This window comes from Hemitrygon akajei, chromosome 3, assembly GCF_048418815.1.
Source record: "Hemitrygon akajei chromosome 3, sHemAka1.3, whole genome shotgun sequence".
Lineage (NCBI taxonomy): Eukaryota > Metazoa > Chordata > Chondrichthyes > Myliobatiformes > Dasyatidae > Hemitrygon > Hemitrygon akajei.
In genome coordinates this window covers 189914734-189929434 of record NC_133126.1, presented here as the reverse complement: position 1 = coordinate 189929434, position 14701 = coordinate 189914734, and the positions used below count along the sequence as shown (strand labels likewise).

Below are 14701 nucleotides of genomic sequence, written 5' to 3'. Positions count from 1 at the left end.
CTCAGGCAGCACATTCAGTCACCCGTCACTTTCTGGGTCAAAAACTTGCCCTTCACATCTCCTTTGAACCTACCCCCTCTCACCTTCGATGCATGCCCTCCAGTATTAGACATTTGAAACCTGGGAAAGACAGGTAACTGTCTGTTTACTCTGCCTATGCCTCTCATAAACTTATATAATCAGATTTCTCCTTAGCCTCTGCGGTTCCAGAAAAAGGAGGGAAGGGGAGGCAGAGGTCACATTTTATCCAAAAGAACACAGAACAGCACAGCACAATACGGGCCCTTCGGCCTACAATGTTATTCCACCCTTCTAGCCCACCCTAAGATCAACCGAACCCTTTCCTCCCACTTAGCCCTCCATTTTGCTTTCGTCCATGTGTCTCTCTAACAATCTCTTAAATGTCCCTGAGATATCTGACTCTACCACTACCCTTGGCAACTGCCATGCATTTCTGTGTAACAAAAGCTACTGCTGACTTTCCCCCCTCCCCCCCCCATAATTTCCTTCAATTATTAAAGAATACCACTCTGGATAGGTTTGTTGATAATGAATTTACTTTGAACTTGTTAACCCTGTTCCAACTTCTGGTCAGACTGTATGGATTGGCTGAAGGACTTTCCAGGTCCCTCTGGAGCTGCTGACATTCATCTCCCATTTCCTTCGGTCACAAAGTTAGGAAACAAAGCCTTATTATTGTAATCTCGCGATTAAAAGGAGAAAGGCACCGGAGAGATCAAATTATGTGGAACAAAATGATTGGAATGCTTTTCGTTAGTGCATCTTACATTCGACAAAACATCCAGCGGAAAACGTAGAGAAAAGAAAAGTCCACAACTAATCTGCGAGTGAGCGGGTGTCGCGCGCAGAGGTGTGGTCTGCTCACCTGGAGGATGAAAGCAGTCTGTTGGTGCAGCTGCATGTTTGCAAGGGCTTGTTGATATTGGAAAACACCAGCATTAAACATTGTCGTGGCACCATTGGCTTTTTCTAGTGTAGGTCTCTTTGGTAGTGGGGGAAGGACACCAGGAGGAAGGCCCTGCGAATGACAGGCGAAGGAGTGTACAAAAAAAAAGAGACGAGGAGGAGGTAAAAGGAGACAAACAGAAGGGGGTAAAAAACATAATCAGTATCAAGTGAACATTTCTTTTTTGTTTTTAGCCATTTAGCAAGCAAGCAACATGGAGGCATTTACCTGCAACAAGACAACAAAAGGACACAGAAACGATTATGTACAGCAAGCATTAACCCAGTAAACTAATTTATTAGCGAAATAAACAGGAAATCCAAGTAACTGCACTTTATGCAACTACACACCACTGAGCAAGCAGTAAGTGAGACTGAATCAAAATAGTTTGCACTGCCAACTCCATGGCGATCAACATTAAAAGCAGGTGTTTACCAACATCTTTAAGAGTAATTACTAAAAGGAACACCGACAAAACAAAGACAAGCCTGTTCTTCATAAACCCACCCACTATCCCATAAATATACATTTTAAAAACTTGCCATGCAGAGCATGCAGGTATCACACACTGACCAACAAACATTTACACATTACATTTTCAAAACTAAAAAATAAAAGCCATGCCAATCATATCAGTATTGAATTATTATGAATATATAGAATTAACAACCTCCCCCCCCCCCCCATGTTATGCTGTAGGGGCATTCCCATTGGTGATGAGCTGAGTGTGGTATGTCAGTAATCTCCACTAAAGGTTCCTGAATTGCATCTTCTGGGCATTTGCTTGCAAATTGCCCAAGATACTAAAAATTTTAGGCATTTCGAAATTTGCATGAATTTGTTCATGTTCATTTGTCTTTGTAGTATTCAGAGCCAATGGTGCCACAGTCAATTTATCACCACCCTATGACGCTTACAACAAAAAAAGCAAATACTAGTACTCATTTTTATTTTGCTTTTAATGATTTATGTTGTAACTCGTAACCCTATTAATGCTACATGCCAAGCTAAAAGGTGAAAGGTCATAGTACCAGGTCAAAGGTTGCCTCGAGGGGTCGCTTCAGTGATTTGACAGCCGACTGAGTCTTAATTAGCAGGCAGCGAGCACATGATGGCAATGGGCCAATGGGGTTCAAGCGCATTAACATAAACAGCAAGCAGAGGTGCATCATGGGGGCAGCAGTGCATTGAGGGGAGGTGAGGAAAAAAACAAATAAAAAAAAACAAATCATCGGAATGCCATATACAACAAATAACAAGACTAGGCATGCACAATAAAGGCACTACGGAGTAGTTACTGTGAGACTAAGGACTGTTACACATGTATAGTAGGAGTTAATCACAAGGGAAACCAATATTTCACTTAACTAAGCAAGATGGCATCCTTCTCCTGCACCCACTGGTGCCCCCTTCCCTGTGCCCATAGGCACCTCTTTCCTGCAACCATCAGTACCCCTTTCCTGTACCCACAGCTGCTCCTTCTCTTGCACCAGTGGTGCCCAAGGTGTTTGGGCAGCGTCTGCACACCCCAGTGCGGCACCAGCATTCCCCTTCCCGTACCGCACGCCCGGGTAGAGAAGCCTGTCCTTGGCTAGGCGCGGGCTCACGGGAGTTGTGTGTTTGTGGGGGGGGGGGGGATTGCCCGCCTTCGGGGCTGGGTTCTGGTGAAGCCAGTTCCACAAGTCCCAGGACTGGCGGGAGGGTGGTGCGTTGGCTGCCGTAGGGTGCACACAGGTCCTGGATGGATCACAGACAGAAGCTGGAAATCTTCAGCATCATTAACCCTCACCCTACCACCCACAACTTGGGAGGGGGAGAGAGAAACTGCACCAGGAGGTTTTTACTGTGGGCCAGGGCACAATTAATATCCACATGTAAAGTCATAAACAGTAACAACAGTGAGAGAGGTAGCCTATAGCAAAAGAACAAGTCTTCCAAGCAGGTACAGGCCTTCACATATCTAGTTTTGAGAAGGACGCAAACGATAACATTTTTAATAACCTAGGAAATGGGTCAGCAAATCACATTGTTGACTGTCCCTCTTTCACCAGATTAAGGGGGGGGGAAGAAAACGAGAACGGTGGCGGCAGAATTTAGCAATGGCAACTCCGCAGTGCCAGCCGGCCAGTTTGGAGAGCGCTAGTCACTCACCATAGCGGCTGCGGTCGCTGCGGCCTGGGCGGCAGCAGCTTGGTTGACTTGGTGCTGTGCTGCCTTTATCTTGGCCTGCAGGTGGGCAGGGGGATGGAAGTACTTGCACTTCTCCCGGGAGCACCGGCCCTTGATGTAATCCATGCACACGGTGACGGTGTTGTCGTTGGTGTCCACCATGGCGATGTCCGCTGGGTGGGCGAAGCGACAGTCGTTCTCGCCCCTCGTGCAGTTGCCACGCTGGAACTCCCTGCAGACCTGCGGTGAAGAAGTGAACACTTCAACCTTCATGCCACCCATCGCTTTAGTGCCGCAGCCTGCTCTCCCGCTCTCGCGTGACCTCCTGCAGGAGCCTGCGGAATGACAGCTCATCTCCCGTCTGCCCAAGGTGCACTGTAGGAAAGCATCCTATCAGGATGTGTCCTGGCCTAGTACGGCAATGGCCCCCTGCCTGGGACCAGAGGAAGTGGTGGAGCTTTGCGAATCCAGTCATGCAAACCAGTCTCCCTCCACTGACTCCATTTCCAACTACCTTGGGAGAGCATCAGGCATAATCAGGACCCCTCCCTCCCTCCCTCCCAGGTCACTCTCCCTTCTCCCCTCTTCTGTGTGGCCGAAGATACAAAGGCTTGAAGGATTGCACCATGTCACAGAGAATGTGGTGATATGTCTGGGTAGTGTGCACACCAAAGATTCACTCTACCTCAGTACTTATGGGAATAATAAATCAATACTGCTCTGGGACTTCAAACTTAACAACTTCAGATAACCACCCATTCCTGTTTGAGTCAGAATGGATCAGTTTTATTACAAGGTCAACTACCTCAGGTTTTATTTGCTAGGTATATCCAGTATTTTCTTGCATTTCAGAGTTCTGGCAAAGATTTGATTCTCACAATCCCACCAAGTTCTCTCTCTCTCTCTCTCTGCCGTCTCACTCATCTCCTTCATTTCCTCTCCTCCAGACAGTAAAGCTTTGACTAATGGTGTGACCAACGGTTAAATGTGTCATCTGGATTCACTCTGTCTCCTGCCTAACCTGCCCTGTGCTTCGGTTTATATTTCAGATTTCCAGCATCTACATGTTCTTAGCTTTTAGACATTTGACCTTTCCCTAGTTTCATTCCTCTACACTGTTCTCTGTGAGTAACAACTCTACAAGGCATTGTTGAGACCACTTATGGAGCAATGCCTTCAGTTTCAATCTCATTATTTACGCACAAGAGTTCATGGATTCATTTCTGGGATGTTTGTGGGGGAAAAAATTAAGCAGCGTGTGATAACGCCCCACTTTGCCTTTTAAGATTAAATGATGACTTAACATGTAAGATCATGATGGAATCGAGAAGGTGCACAATGAGTGATGCTTCCACCAACAGGGGAATTTAGATCTGGTGTCATTGTGTCAAGATGAGTTGGATAGTCATTTAAAATAGGGAATTAAGATGCTATCTTGCAAAGGGTCACAAGTCTTCTCCAGAGATGTATGAAGGGAAAGTCAGTAATTTAAGGCAAGACAGGCAGGTTTTTTTGTTAATGGAGGTGTCGATGGTTATGGGGTACAAGCAGGAAAGTGGGCCTTTCTTGGATATTCTCAATAAGTAAAAGCAGAAAGATTATTGAAGGTAGATAGGGACGTGGAGTTAGACTAACAACCAATCAGATGTGACCTTATGAAACATCAGAACAGGTTTGGCCTATATTTGCTCACGTTTCTCCAGTGAGCAAAACTGAATAAACACAAACTCCAGATTTTGGCCAGCTTTTGTTCATTACAGGAAGAGCCCTCTCCACCACTGAGAACATATACAAGGTATGTTGCCACAAGAAAGCATCATCCATCAATACAGTAACAGGCCCTTCCCAGATACAACACAGTAACAGGCCCTTTCCAGATACAACACAGTAACAGGCCCTTCCCAGATGCAACACAGTAACAGGCCCTTTCCAGATACAACACAGTAACAGGCCTTTCCCAGATACAACACAGTAACAGGCCCTTTCCAGATACAACACAGTAACAGGCCTTTCCCAGATACAACACAGTAACAGGCCTTTCCCAGATACAACACAGTAACAGGCCCTTTCCAGATACAACACAGTAACAGGCCCTTTCCAGATACAACACAGTAACAGGCCTTTCCCAGATACAACACTGTAACAGGCTCTTTCCAGATGCAACACAGTAACAGGCCTTTCCCAGATACAACACTGTAACAGGCTCTTTCCAGATGCAACACAGTAACAGGCCTTTCCCAGATACAACACAGTAACAGGCCTTTTCCAGATACAACACAGTAACAGGCCTTTCCCAGATACAACACGGTAACAGGCCCTTTCCAGATACAACACAGTAACAGGCTTTTCCCAGATACAACACAGTAACAGGCTTTTCCCAGATACAACATAGTAACAGGCCCTTTCCAGATACAACACAGTAACAGGCCTTTCCCAGAATATTACAGTAACAGGCCCTTTCCAGATACAACACAGTAACAGGCTTTTCCCAGATACAACATAGTAACAGGCTTTTCCCAGATACAACACAGTAACAGGCCTTACCCACCCAAACAAGCCTGCATTATTAACCCATATGTCTTTGGAATGTGGGAGGCAACTGGAGCTAAGTGTGAAATATGGACAAACTCCTTACCGCAGTGGTGGAAATTGATTCCCAGACCCTGGCCCTGCGATAGCGTTATGCTAACTGCTATGCCACCATGCAGCCCCTTCTGAGGTTCAAGAGAAGGTGCAAAAGGTAGAACTGGGGAGTAACAAGGGAACATCAGCAGGCCGGTGTCTCGAGGTAAATAGACACTGAGCTTCTGTCTTGATGGTGGACTCCTAGATTTACAAATGGGTCTGATAGATTCAGAGGAAACACAAGAGCCCACAGAGGCTTGAACCTGGAATACTAATGTTCTGCTCAGTGTTCTGGGCATGCTACATTGGTGCTGGACACTTGAGGGATGCCCCTAGCACATCTTCCTGAGTGTTGGTTGTTAACATAATCAGCTCATTTGATTGTACGTTTCAATGTGGTTGTGAAAAATGAAACTGAATCTGCTGGAGGACCAGAGTGGACCTTGCAGCATCTATGGGAGACAGAATCTGCTGACATTTCAGGTCAAGATGATGATATTTCCTTTCCTCACACAGAAGCTACTCAATCCCTTGAGCTCTTTGTGGTGAACTACATATACCTGTCTGGACACACCCCCTGATGACTGCTCCTGTGGCTCCTCCCACAGACCCCCTGATGACTGCTCCTGTGGCTCCTCCCACAGACCCCTGTATAAAGGTGATGGAGGTCTGAGCCCGGCCTCTCAGTCTCCAGGATGTAGTGTGGTGGTCACTCACTGCTTGTTCCTGCTTCCAGTCAATAAAAGCCGATACCTTGCCTTTATGTCTCAGAGTGAGTTATTGATGGTGCATCACTCTTCCAGTGGCTTGTTTGTTGCCAATAGGTACAGAAAATGGTTCAGCTTATCCGGGAAATACAACACCAAAGGTCATAAACATGACATTTTCACAGATAATAGGAAAAGTGAATTCGGAATAAACCACTTTATAGAACATAGAACAACACAACACAGAAACAGACCCTTTAAATTAAAACAATTAAATTAATAATTAAATGGCCAATAAACTAATCTCTTCTGCTTACACAACATCCATAATCTTCGATTTTCCTCACATTCAAGTGCCTATCTCAACATTTCCTAATGTTTCTGCCTCTACCACCACCCCAGGCAGCCCATTCCAGGCACCCACCACTCTCTGTGTAAAAAGTTTACCCCTCATATCTCCTTTGAAAGTACCTTCTCTCATCTTAAACGCATGCCCCCTGGCATTAGACATTTCAACCTTGGCAAAAAGATACTGTCTGTTTACTTGATCTGTGCTTCTCATTAACCTTATAAACCTCTATCGGATCTCCCATCAGCCTCTGCCACTGCAGACTAAACAACTCAAGGTTGTCCAACCTCCTGTGATAGCACAAGCCTTCCAATCCAGACAACACCCTGGTAAATCTCTTCAGCACCCTCTCCAAAATCTTGACATCCTTCCCATAATTGTACGCAATACGCCAGATACAAATTAACAAGAGCTTTATAAAGCTGCAACATAACTCCCTGACCTTTGAACTCAATGCCTTGCCCTGGTAAATCAATGTCAGCAAGCCATATCGCAAACACGAGAAACTCTGCGGATGCCAGAAGTCCAAAATGACACATACAAAATGCTGGAGCAACTCAGCAGCAACCAGGGAAATAAAGAGTCGATGTTTGAGGCCAAGACTATTCTTCAGGACTGGAAATGAGGGGGAAGACACCAGAATAAAGAGGTGAGGAGGAGGAAGGAAGACCACTGGAAGGTGTGCCTTCTTAACCACCCTATCAATCTGTGTTTCCACTTTCAGGGAGCGACAAACATGGACCCCAAGATCCCTCTGTTCATCAAACCCTTAAATCAGAGAACGCTAGGAATGTGACACTCGCTATCACAAGGACTTAAGGTGAAGCTCTCAAAGTAAGTAGACGAGGGTCAAAATAACAGAAGGTTTTGTAGCGAGGGTGAGATTGAGAAGAGAAGAACACAAATATCATCACTGGTCACAGACACCAAGTGACTTATCTCGTACAGTACTGTGCAAAGTCTTGGGTGATATATATATACAGAGAGAGAGAGAGAGAGAGAGAACGTGCAGTTGGGTGGTTAAGACTTTTGCACAGTACTGTAGTAATTTTATGTATTGCACTGTATTTCTGCTGCTGCAAAAAAAAACAAATTTCATGACATACTGTAAGTGAGTCATGATAAATCTGATTCTGATATGGGTCTCTATTATGGACTGAGAGTGGGAAGGGGGCAGGGAGAGGGGAATCATGGTTGGGAAAAGGGGAAGGGAGAGGGGAGGGTGCAGGAAGCACCAGAGAGACATTCTGTAATGATCAATAAACCAATGGTTTGGAATTAAATGACCTTGCCTGGTATCTCAGGCCTGGGTGTGTCTGCACCAGAGCCACCCACTGAATCTGGCACTCCTCAGCCACCTGTCCCACAGCCGTGCTGTGGCGTTTCACACTCGCCATTCCCAACATCCTTTGCTCCCATCCGGTTTACAAACTCGCTCTCCACTCCATGTTAACAAATACAGTACTGTGCAAAAGTCTTCGGCACCCTGGCTATATCGATGTGCACCATACTGTACATACAAACATGCCAAATAGGAGTAGACTATCTGGCTCCAGTACTTATTCTATCATTTAATATGACTGTTGACCATAATCTTATTCCACTTTCTCATTTATCACTTGTAACAGCCTCACAACAGAAGGATGTCACCTCAGAACAGAGATGAGGAGGAATTTCTTTAGCCAGAGAGTGGTGAATCTGGAATTCATTGCCACACATAGCTGTGGAGGCCAATTCATTCATGATGAAGGGTCTCGGCCCGAAACATTGGCTACTCTTTTCTCACGGATGCTGCCTGACCTGCTGAGTTCTTCCAGCGTTGTGTACGTATTCTTCAATTCAGTTGGGTATATTTAACACATGTTCTTGATTAGTAAAGGTGTCAAAGGTCACAGGGAGATCAGGAGACTAGGACTGAGAAGGATAATACATCATGTATTGATCATGTGGATAGTCAGAGGCTTTCCCCCAGGGCTGAAATGGCTAGGTAGGTTCAGAGGAGATGTCAGGGGTAAGTTTTTTATGCAGAGAGTGGCGAGTGCGTGGAATGGGCTGCCGGTGGAGGCGGAAACGATAGGGTCTTTTAAGAGACTTGTGGATGGCCACATGGAGCTTAGAAAAATAGAGGTCTATGGGTAAGGCCTAGGTAGTTCTAAGGAAGGGACATGTTTGGCACAGCTTTGTGGGCCGAAGGGCCTGTATTGTGCTGTATGTTTTCTATGTTTCTATGTTTCTATCAGCCATGATTGAATGCTGGAACAGACCCGATGGGCCAAATAGTTTAATTCTACTCCTACACCTTATATGTACCACCTGTATGTGGTAAATCTTTCACCCTTCACTTATCAGAAATCTCTGCTTTACAATCCTCAATTATACTCCTTTTATGGCCTTTGCAGATGCATGTTCCTACGAGCCACAACACCCATAGGGGGAAAAATGATTCAATTCAATCTTAAATGAGGGATTCCCTTATTTTTAAACAGTGACCCTTAGTTCTAGATTCACTCACAAGAGGAAACATTCTCACAAAACTTTGGGATCTTATATGTTTTAATCAAGGTACTCTTCTAAACTCTCCAGACAGACTCCAACCAACAGCAGTTAAATTTTAACTAAGTTATGAAATAGTCTAGGAAGGTGATTGTTTGTCGGAAAGGTGATTCACTGCCATCTTCCCCAGACAATGATAAGGAAAAGCGGTTGACCTTTCCAATGACACTTACATGAATAAATAAAAGAATTCTCAAGATACAACCAATCTTTATGCATAGCCAACTGCAACATTCTTTCTGATTCCTGGATTTATTATGGATTACTCAGTTAGGAATCTTAAACAGGCAACTCCTCCAACAAAGAGTCTCATCCATTTAACTACAAGGGGAAACTTGAGTGTATGTTGATCACCATTTTACACTCGGTGACAAAGGCTGAGTAGCCACTTTATTAGGTACACCTGTACACCTGCAAATGTCTAATCAGCCAATCATGTGGCAGCAACTCAATGCATAAAAGTACGCAGACATGGTCAAGATGTTCAGTTGCTGTTCAGACCAAACATCAGAATGGGAAAGAAATGTGACCTGAGTGATTTTGACCATGGAATGATTGTTGGTGCCAGATGGGGTGGTTTGAGTATCACAGAAACTGCTGATCTCTTGGGGTTTTCACACACGACAGTCTCTAGAGTTTACAGAGAATGGTGTGAAAAACAAAACAAGAAACAACATCCAGTGAGTGGCAGTTCTGCGAGCAAAAGTTCCTTGTTAATGAGAGGTCAGAGGAGAATGGTCAGACTTAGTGACAGGAAGCTGGTAGTAATTCAGATACCCACATATCACCTGTACCTAATAAAGTGTCCACTAAAAGCACATGGATAAATAAGGATCCTCAAGACACAATCAGTCTTGATGCAGGGCCAACACCGATGCTCTGTTTAGAATCCTGGATTTACACAGGACTGCACAATCAGGAATCTTAAACAGGTAACTTCTTCAACAAGGAATCTCATCCATTTAACTACAAGGGAGAAAGTTGAGTTTATATTGCTCACCATTTACAAGATTATTAGATATAGGAGCAGAATTAGGCCATTTGGCTCATTGAGTCTGCTCCGCCATTTCATCTTGGCTGATCCATTTCCCTCTCAGCCCCAGTCTCCTGCCTTGTCCCCATATCCCTTCATGCCCTGACCACTCAAGAATCTACTGACCTCTTCTTTAAGTATACACAAGGACCTGGCCTCCGTAGCCTCCGTGGCAACGAATTCCACAGATCTTAAAGGAATCCCAACAGACAAATTCAGAAAAAAATATTCTCACTCTCAAGGATAAGAGTACATCTGGTGATACAAATGCTTTTGAAAGTCAAACATGCTCTTCTGCCAGTAATGAAGATCGTTGCCAAATCAATAATCTGTTTACAACTAAATGATTTTTCCTTAAATAAAATTCAGGATTAGCTGACTTGTTTGGAATATCTTTGAGTGGAGCTGATTGGACAAGGTTGGATGTCTTTTACAAGCTGATAAAACTTGTTTACATTCCACATCCCTCACCTCTCCTTGTTCCTACAAGTTACTCCTTTAAAGCCTCCTTTACCAAGATCTCATTTACCTGTCCTAGTCTCTAAACAAACCTGGAGTGCCATGGTAGTGTAACGGTTAGTGCCACGCTGTTTCAACTTGTGGGGTCAGAGATCGGAGTTCAATTCCAATGCTGTCTGTAAGGAGTTTGTACTGTACGTTCTCCCCTTGAGCACACGGGTTTCCTCCAAGATCCCTACCAGTTAGTAGATAAATTAGTCATTGTAGATTGTCCTGTGATTAGGCTAGGATTAAATAAGTGGGTTGATGGGCATTGTGGCTCATTGGGTCAGAAGGACCCGTTCTGCGTGATATCTCTAAATAGAAAACAAAGTGTCTCCTTCTGTTACTCCGTGCTATATTTTTGTTTGATAATAGCTCTTGTAAATTGTCTTGAGGCATTTTTATGTGAAATGTACAATACAAATGCAAGTTGTTAGCGTAGTTAATTTCCTGACTTTCTCCTCATTGTGCAATTCCAGAAGCCTTTCTCCTCATAAAACTGCTTTATACACCGAGGAAACTTAATTCTGTCATAGAGCAAATTCAATGACAATATTAAAAATACTTTGGACCATTACCTAGGTTAAATTGTCTTAGTGGCATAGAGCACTGCAGCACAGAAACAGGCCATTCGGCCCATCTAGTCCATGCCAAACTATAAATCTGCCTAGTCCCATCGACCTCTTCCTGGATCATAGCTCCCCCCATACCCTTCAAATCTACGTACTTATCCAAATTCCTCTTAAATGTTGAAATCTTTTCATGACCATGATTGTTCTTGGCAAGTTTTTCTACAGAAGTGGTTTGTCATTGGCTCCTTCTGGACAGTGTCTTTACAAGATGGGTGACCCCAGCCATTATCAATACTCCTCATAAGTTGTCTGCCTGGCGTCAGTGGCCGCATAACCAGAACTTGTCATATGCACCAGCTGCGCATATGACCATCCACCACCTGCTCCCATGGCTTCACGTGACCCTATTCGGGGGCTAAACAGGGTGACCTGTAGGCTAGCAGAGGGAAGGAACACCTTACACCTTCTTTGGTAGAGATGTATCTCCACCTCGCCTCTTCTCTTGAGCAGGGAACTCAAATGATGGGTATTTGAATGTATTCATCTTTCCAGCCAATCAAAAGAAGTTAAATTCCCATTGGCATTAATTCTTTTTCTTTTTAGAATATATGGACTGGAATATAAAAGCATAATTCATATTAGAATGTAAAAGCAAGGATATAATACTGAGGCCTTATAAGGTACTGGTCAGACTGTACTTGGAGTATTGTGAGCAGTTTTAGGCTCCTGACATAAGAAAAGATGTGCTGGCATTGCAGAGGGTCCGGAGAACGTTTATTAGAATGATCCTGAGAACGAAAAGATTATCTATGATGAGTGCTTGATGGCTCTGGGCTTGTACTCACTGGAGTTTAGAAGAATGAAAGGGGAATCTTACTGAAACCTATCAAATATTGAAAGGCCTAGATAGAATGGATGTGGAGAGAATGTTTCCTATAGTGAGGAAGTCTTGGACCAGTGGGGGAAATCTCAGAAGGATGGCCATTTAGAACAGAGATTAGAAAGACCCTCTTTAGCCAGAGGACGGTGAATCTATGTTAGTCATTGCCACAGACAGCTGTGGAGGCCGTCAATAGGGTATATCTGAAGTGGATGTTGTTAGATTCTTGATTAGAAAAGGTGTCAAAGGATATGGGGAGAAGGCAGAAGAATGGTATTGAGAGGGATAATAAATCAGCCATTATTGAATAGTGGGGCAGACTCGATGGGCCAAATGGCCTAATTCTGCTCCTATGTTTTATGGTCTTATGGTCTTTTTTTCTCCATCTTCACGCTCTGCACTCACATTAAATGTTCTTAAATAGTATGAATTGAGTTTCGGGTTAGTTGCTGCTTGCATGCCATCTGTCTGGACACAGAGATCAAGTTCTCCAGGAGATATGCCATTAGGCTGTGCATTTGATCACATTTCACTGTCCTGTTTGCAATTAATCACTTCTGACGATGGCTACTTAATCAGGCAATCTTAACCAGTTAAGGCTGTTATGAGTTTGATAGATATATTAATACGACTGGATGTCAAGTAATGCATATGCGCGAGGAAGATGCAGACTGTTAAACAAGGTAGGTATCGGTCATCTACAATCCTGTGACCAACTCATCAAGCTGTCAACTATTTCCTTGCAACCTTCGCCACTCGGTAGTGTAGCGGTTATTGAAATTGCTGTACAGTACCAGCGACCAGGGGTTCAATTCCCATCGCTGTCTATAAGGAGTTTGTATGCTGTTCCCATGATTTCCTCCAGGTACTCCAGTTTCCTCTTACTTTTCAAAGGTGTTCAGTTAGAGTTATTGAGTTGTGGACAGGCTATGTGGGTGCTGTAACCATGGTGACACTTGTGAGCTGCCCCCGTCAGAATCCTCAGACTGTGTTGTGAAACAACTCAGTTCACTGTATGTTTTGATATACGTGTGACAAATAAAGCTAATTGTATTCTTAACTTAATCAAATATTTCCATTGAATATTAATACAGCACAAGACCTCTAAACCAGGCAGCACCTTGGCAAACCTCTTCTGCATCGTCTCCTTAACCTTCTCATCCTTCTTATAAAAGAGCAACCTAGAGAATTGAATGCAATATTCCAGAAGCAGCCTACCAGTGTTTGGACTGAGCAGAAAGCCAATATCTTTTTCCCAGGGTTGAAATATCTAATACAATATGTTGAAATTGTATAAGATGTTGGTGAGGACTTATTTGGAGTATTGTGTGCAGTTCTGGCACCTACCTACAGAAAAGATGTCAATAAGACTGAAAGGGTCCAGAGAAAATTTACAAGGATGTTACTTGCATTTGAGGATCTGAGTCATAGGGGAAGATTGACTAAGTTGGAACTTCATTTTCTGGAGCGTGGGAGAATGAGTGGAAATTTGATCAAGTTATAAAAAAATTATGAGGGGTAGGGATAGGGGTATGGATGAGGTTGGGTGAGACCAGAACTAGAGGTCATGGGTTAAGGGTGAAAGGTGAAATGTTTAAGGGGAACATGAGGGGAACTTCTTTACTGAGAGTGTGGAATGAGCTGCCAGCAGAAATGGTGGCATTTTCAACATCTAAGGAGAAATTTGGATAGGTACATCTTCTGGTCCACGTCCACTGGTCCCTCAGAGCTGTAATCCTAGCTGGCCTTTGTTAGTTACAGGATCGAGTGCAAGAGCCACGATGTAACGTTACAGCTCTATAAAATCTGGTTAGACATCACATTCAGTATTGTGTCACCTCGCGAAAGGAAGGATGTGGAAGCTTCAGAGTGTGTGCAGAGGAGATCTACCAGGACGTTGCCTGGATGAGGGAGCATGTCTTATGAGGAAAGGCTGAGTGAGCTAGAGCTCTTACTCTTTGAAGCAAAGGAGGATGGGAGGTAACTTGACAGAGATGCATAAGATAACAAAGACATAGATCGAGTGCCAAAGACGTTTCCCGGGGCGAAATGGCTAACACAAGACATAATTTAAGGTGATTAGAATAAAATATGATGTGATTTCAGAGTTAGGTTTCTACACAGAGTGCAGGGGGTGCATGAAATACTTTGACAAGGATAGTGCTAGAAGCAGATATGTTAGGGTCACTTAAGAGGTTCTTAGGAATGCACATGGATGAAAGAAAAATGGAGGGCCACCTGGAAAGGAAAGGCTAGATTGATCTTGAAGTCGATTAAGGTTCAGCACAACGTTGTGGGCCATTGGCCTTTACTGTGGTGTACTGCTCTATGTCCTATCTTTTATT

At 44.0% G+C, this 14701-nt stretch overlaps 1 protein-coding gene across 6 annotated transcripts in view; it reads right to left on the bottom strand.

Annotated features, from left to right (window-relative positions):
* LOC140725757 (muscleblind-like protein 1) overlaps positions 1 to 14701 on the bottom strand; it is a 757760-nt gene that overhangs the window by 29294 nt on the left and 713765 nt on the right. For 3 of the 6 annotated variants that reach the window (XM_073041625.1, XM_073041626.1, XM_073041627.1), the window contains 3 exons: positions 3119 to 3376; positions 1999 to 2052; positions 770 to 1039 (listed from right to left, as the gene is read on the bottom strand). In XM_073041625.1, coding sequence (XP_072897726.1) covers positions 785 to 1039; positions 1999 to 2052; positions 3119 to 3376 — 567 coding nt within the window. In that variant the 3' untranslated portion in view covers positions 770 to 784. Of the gene's footprint in view, positions 1 to 769; positions 1040 to 1998; positions 2053 to 3118; positions 3377 to 14701 lie in introns of those variants that run through there. The other 3 variants (XM_073041630.1, XM_073041628.1, XM_073041629.1) reach the window with 3 other exon arrangements.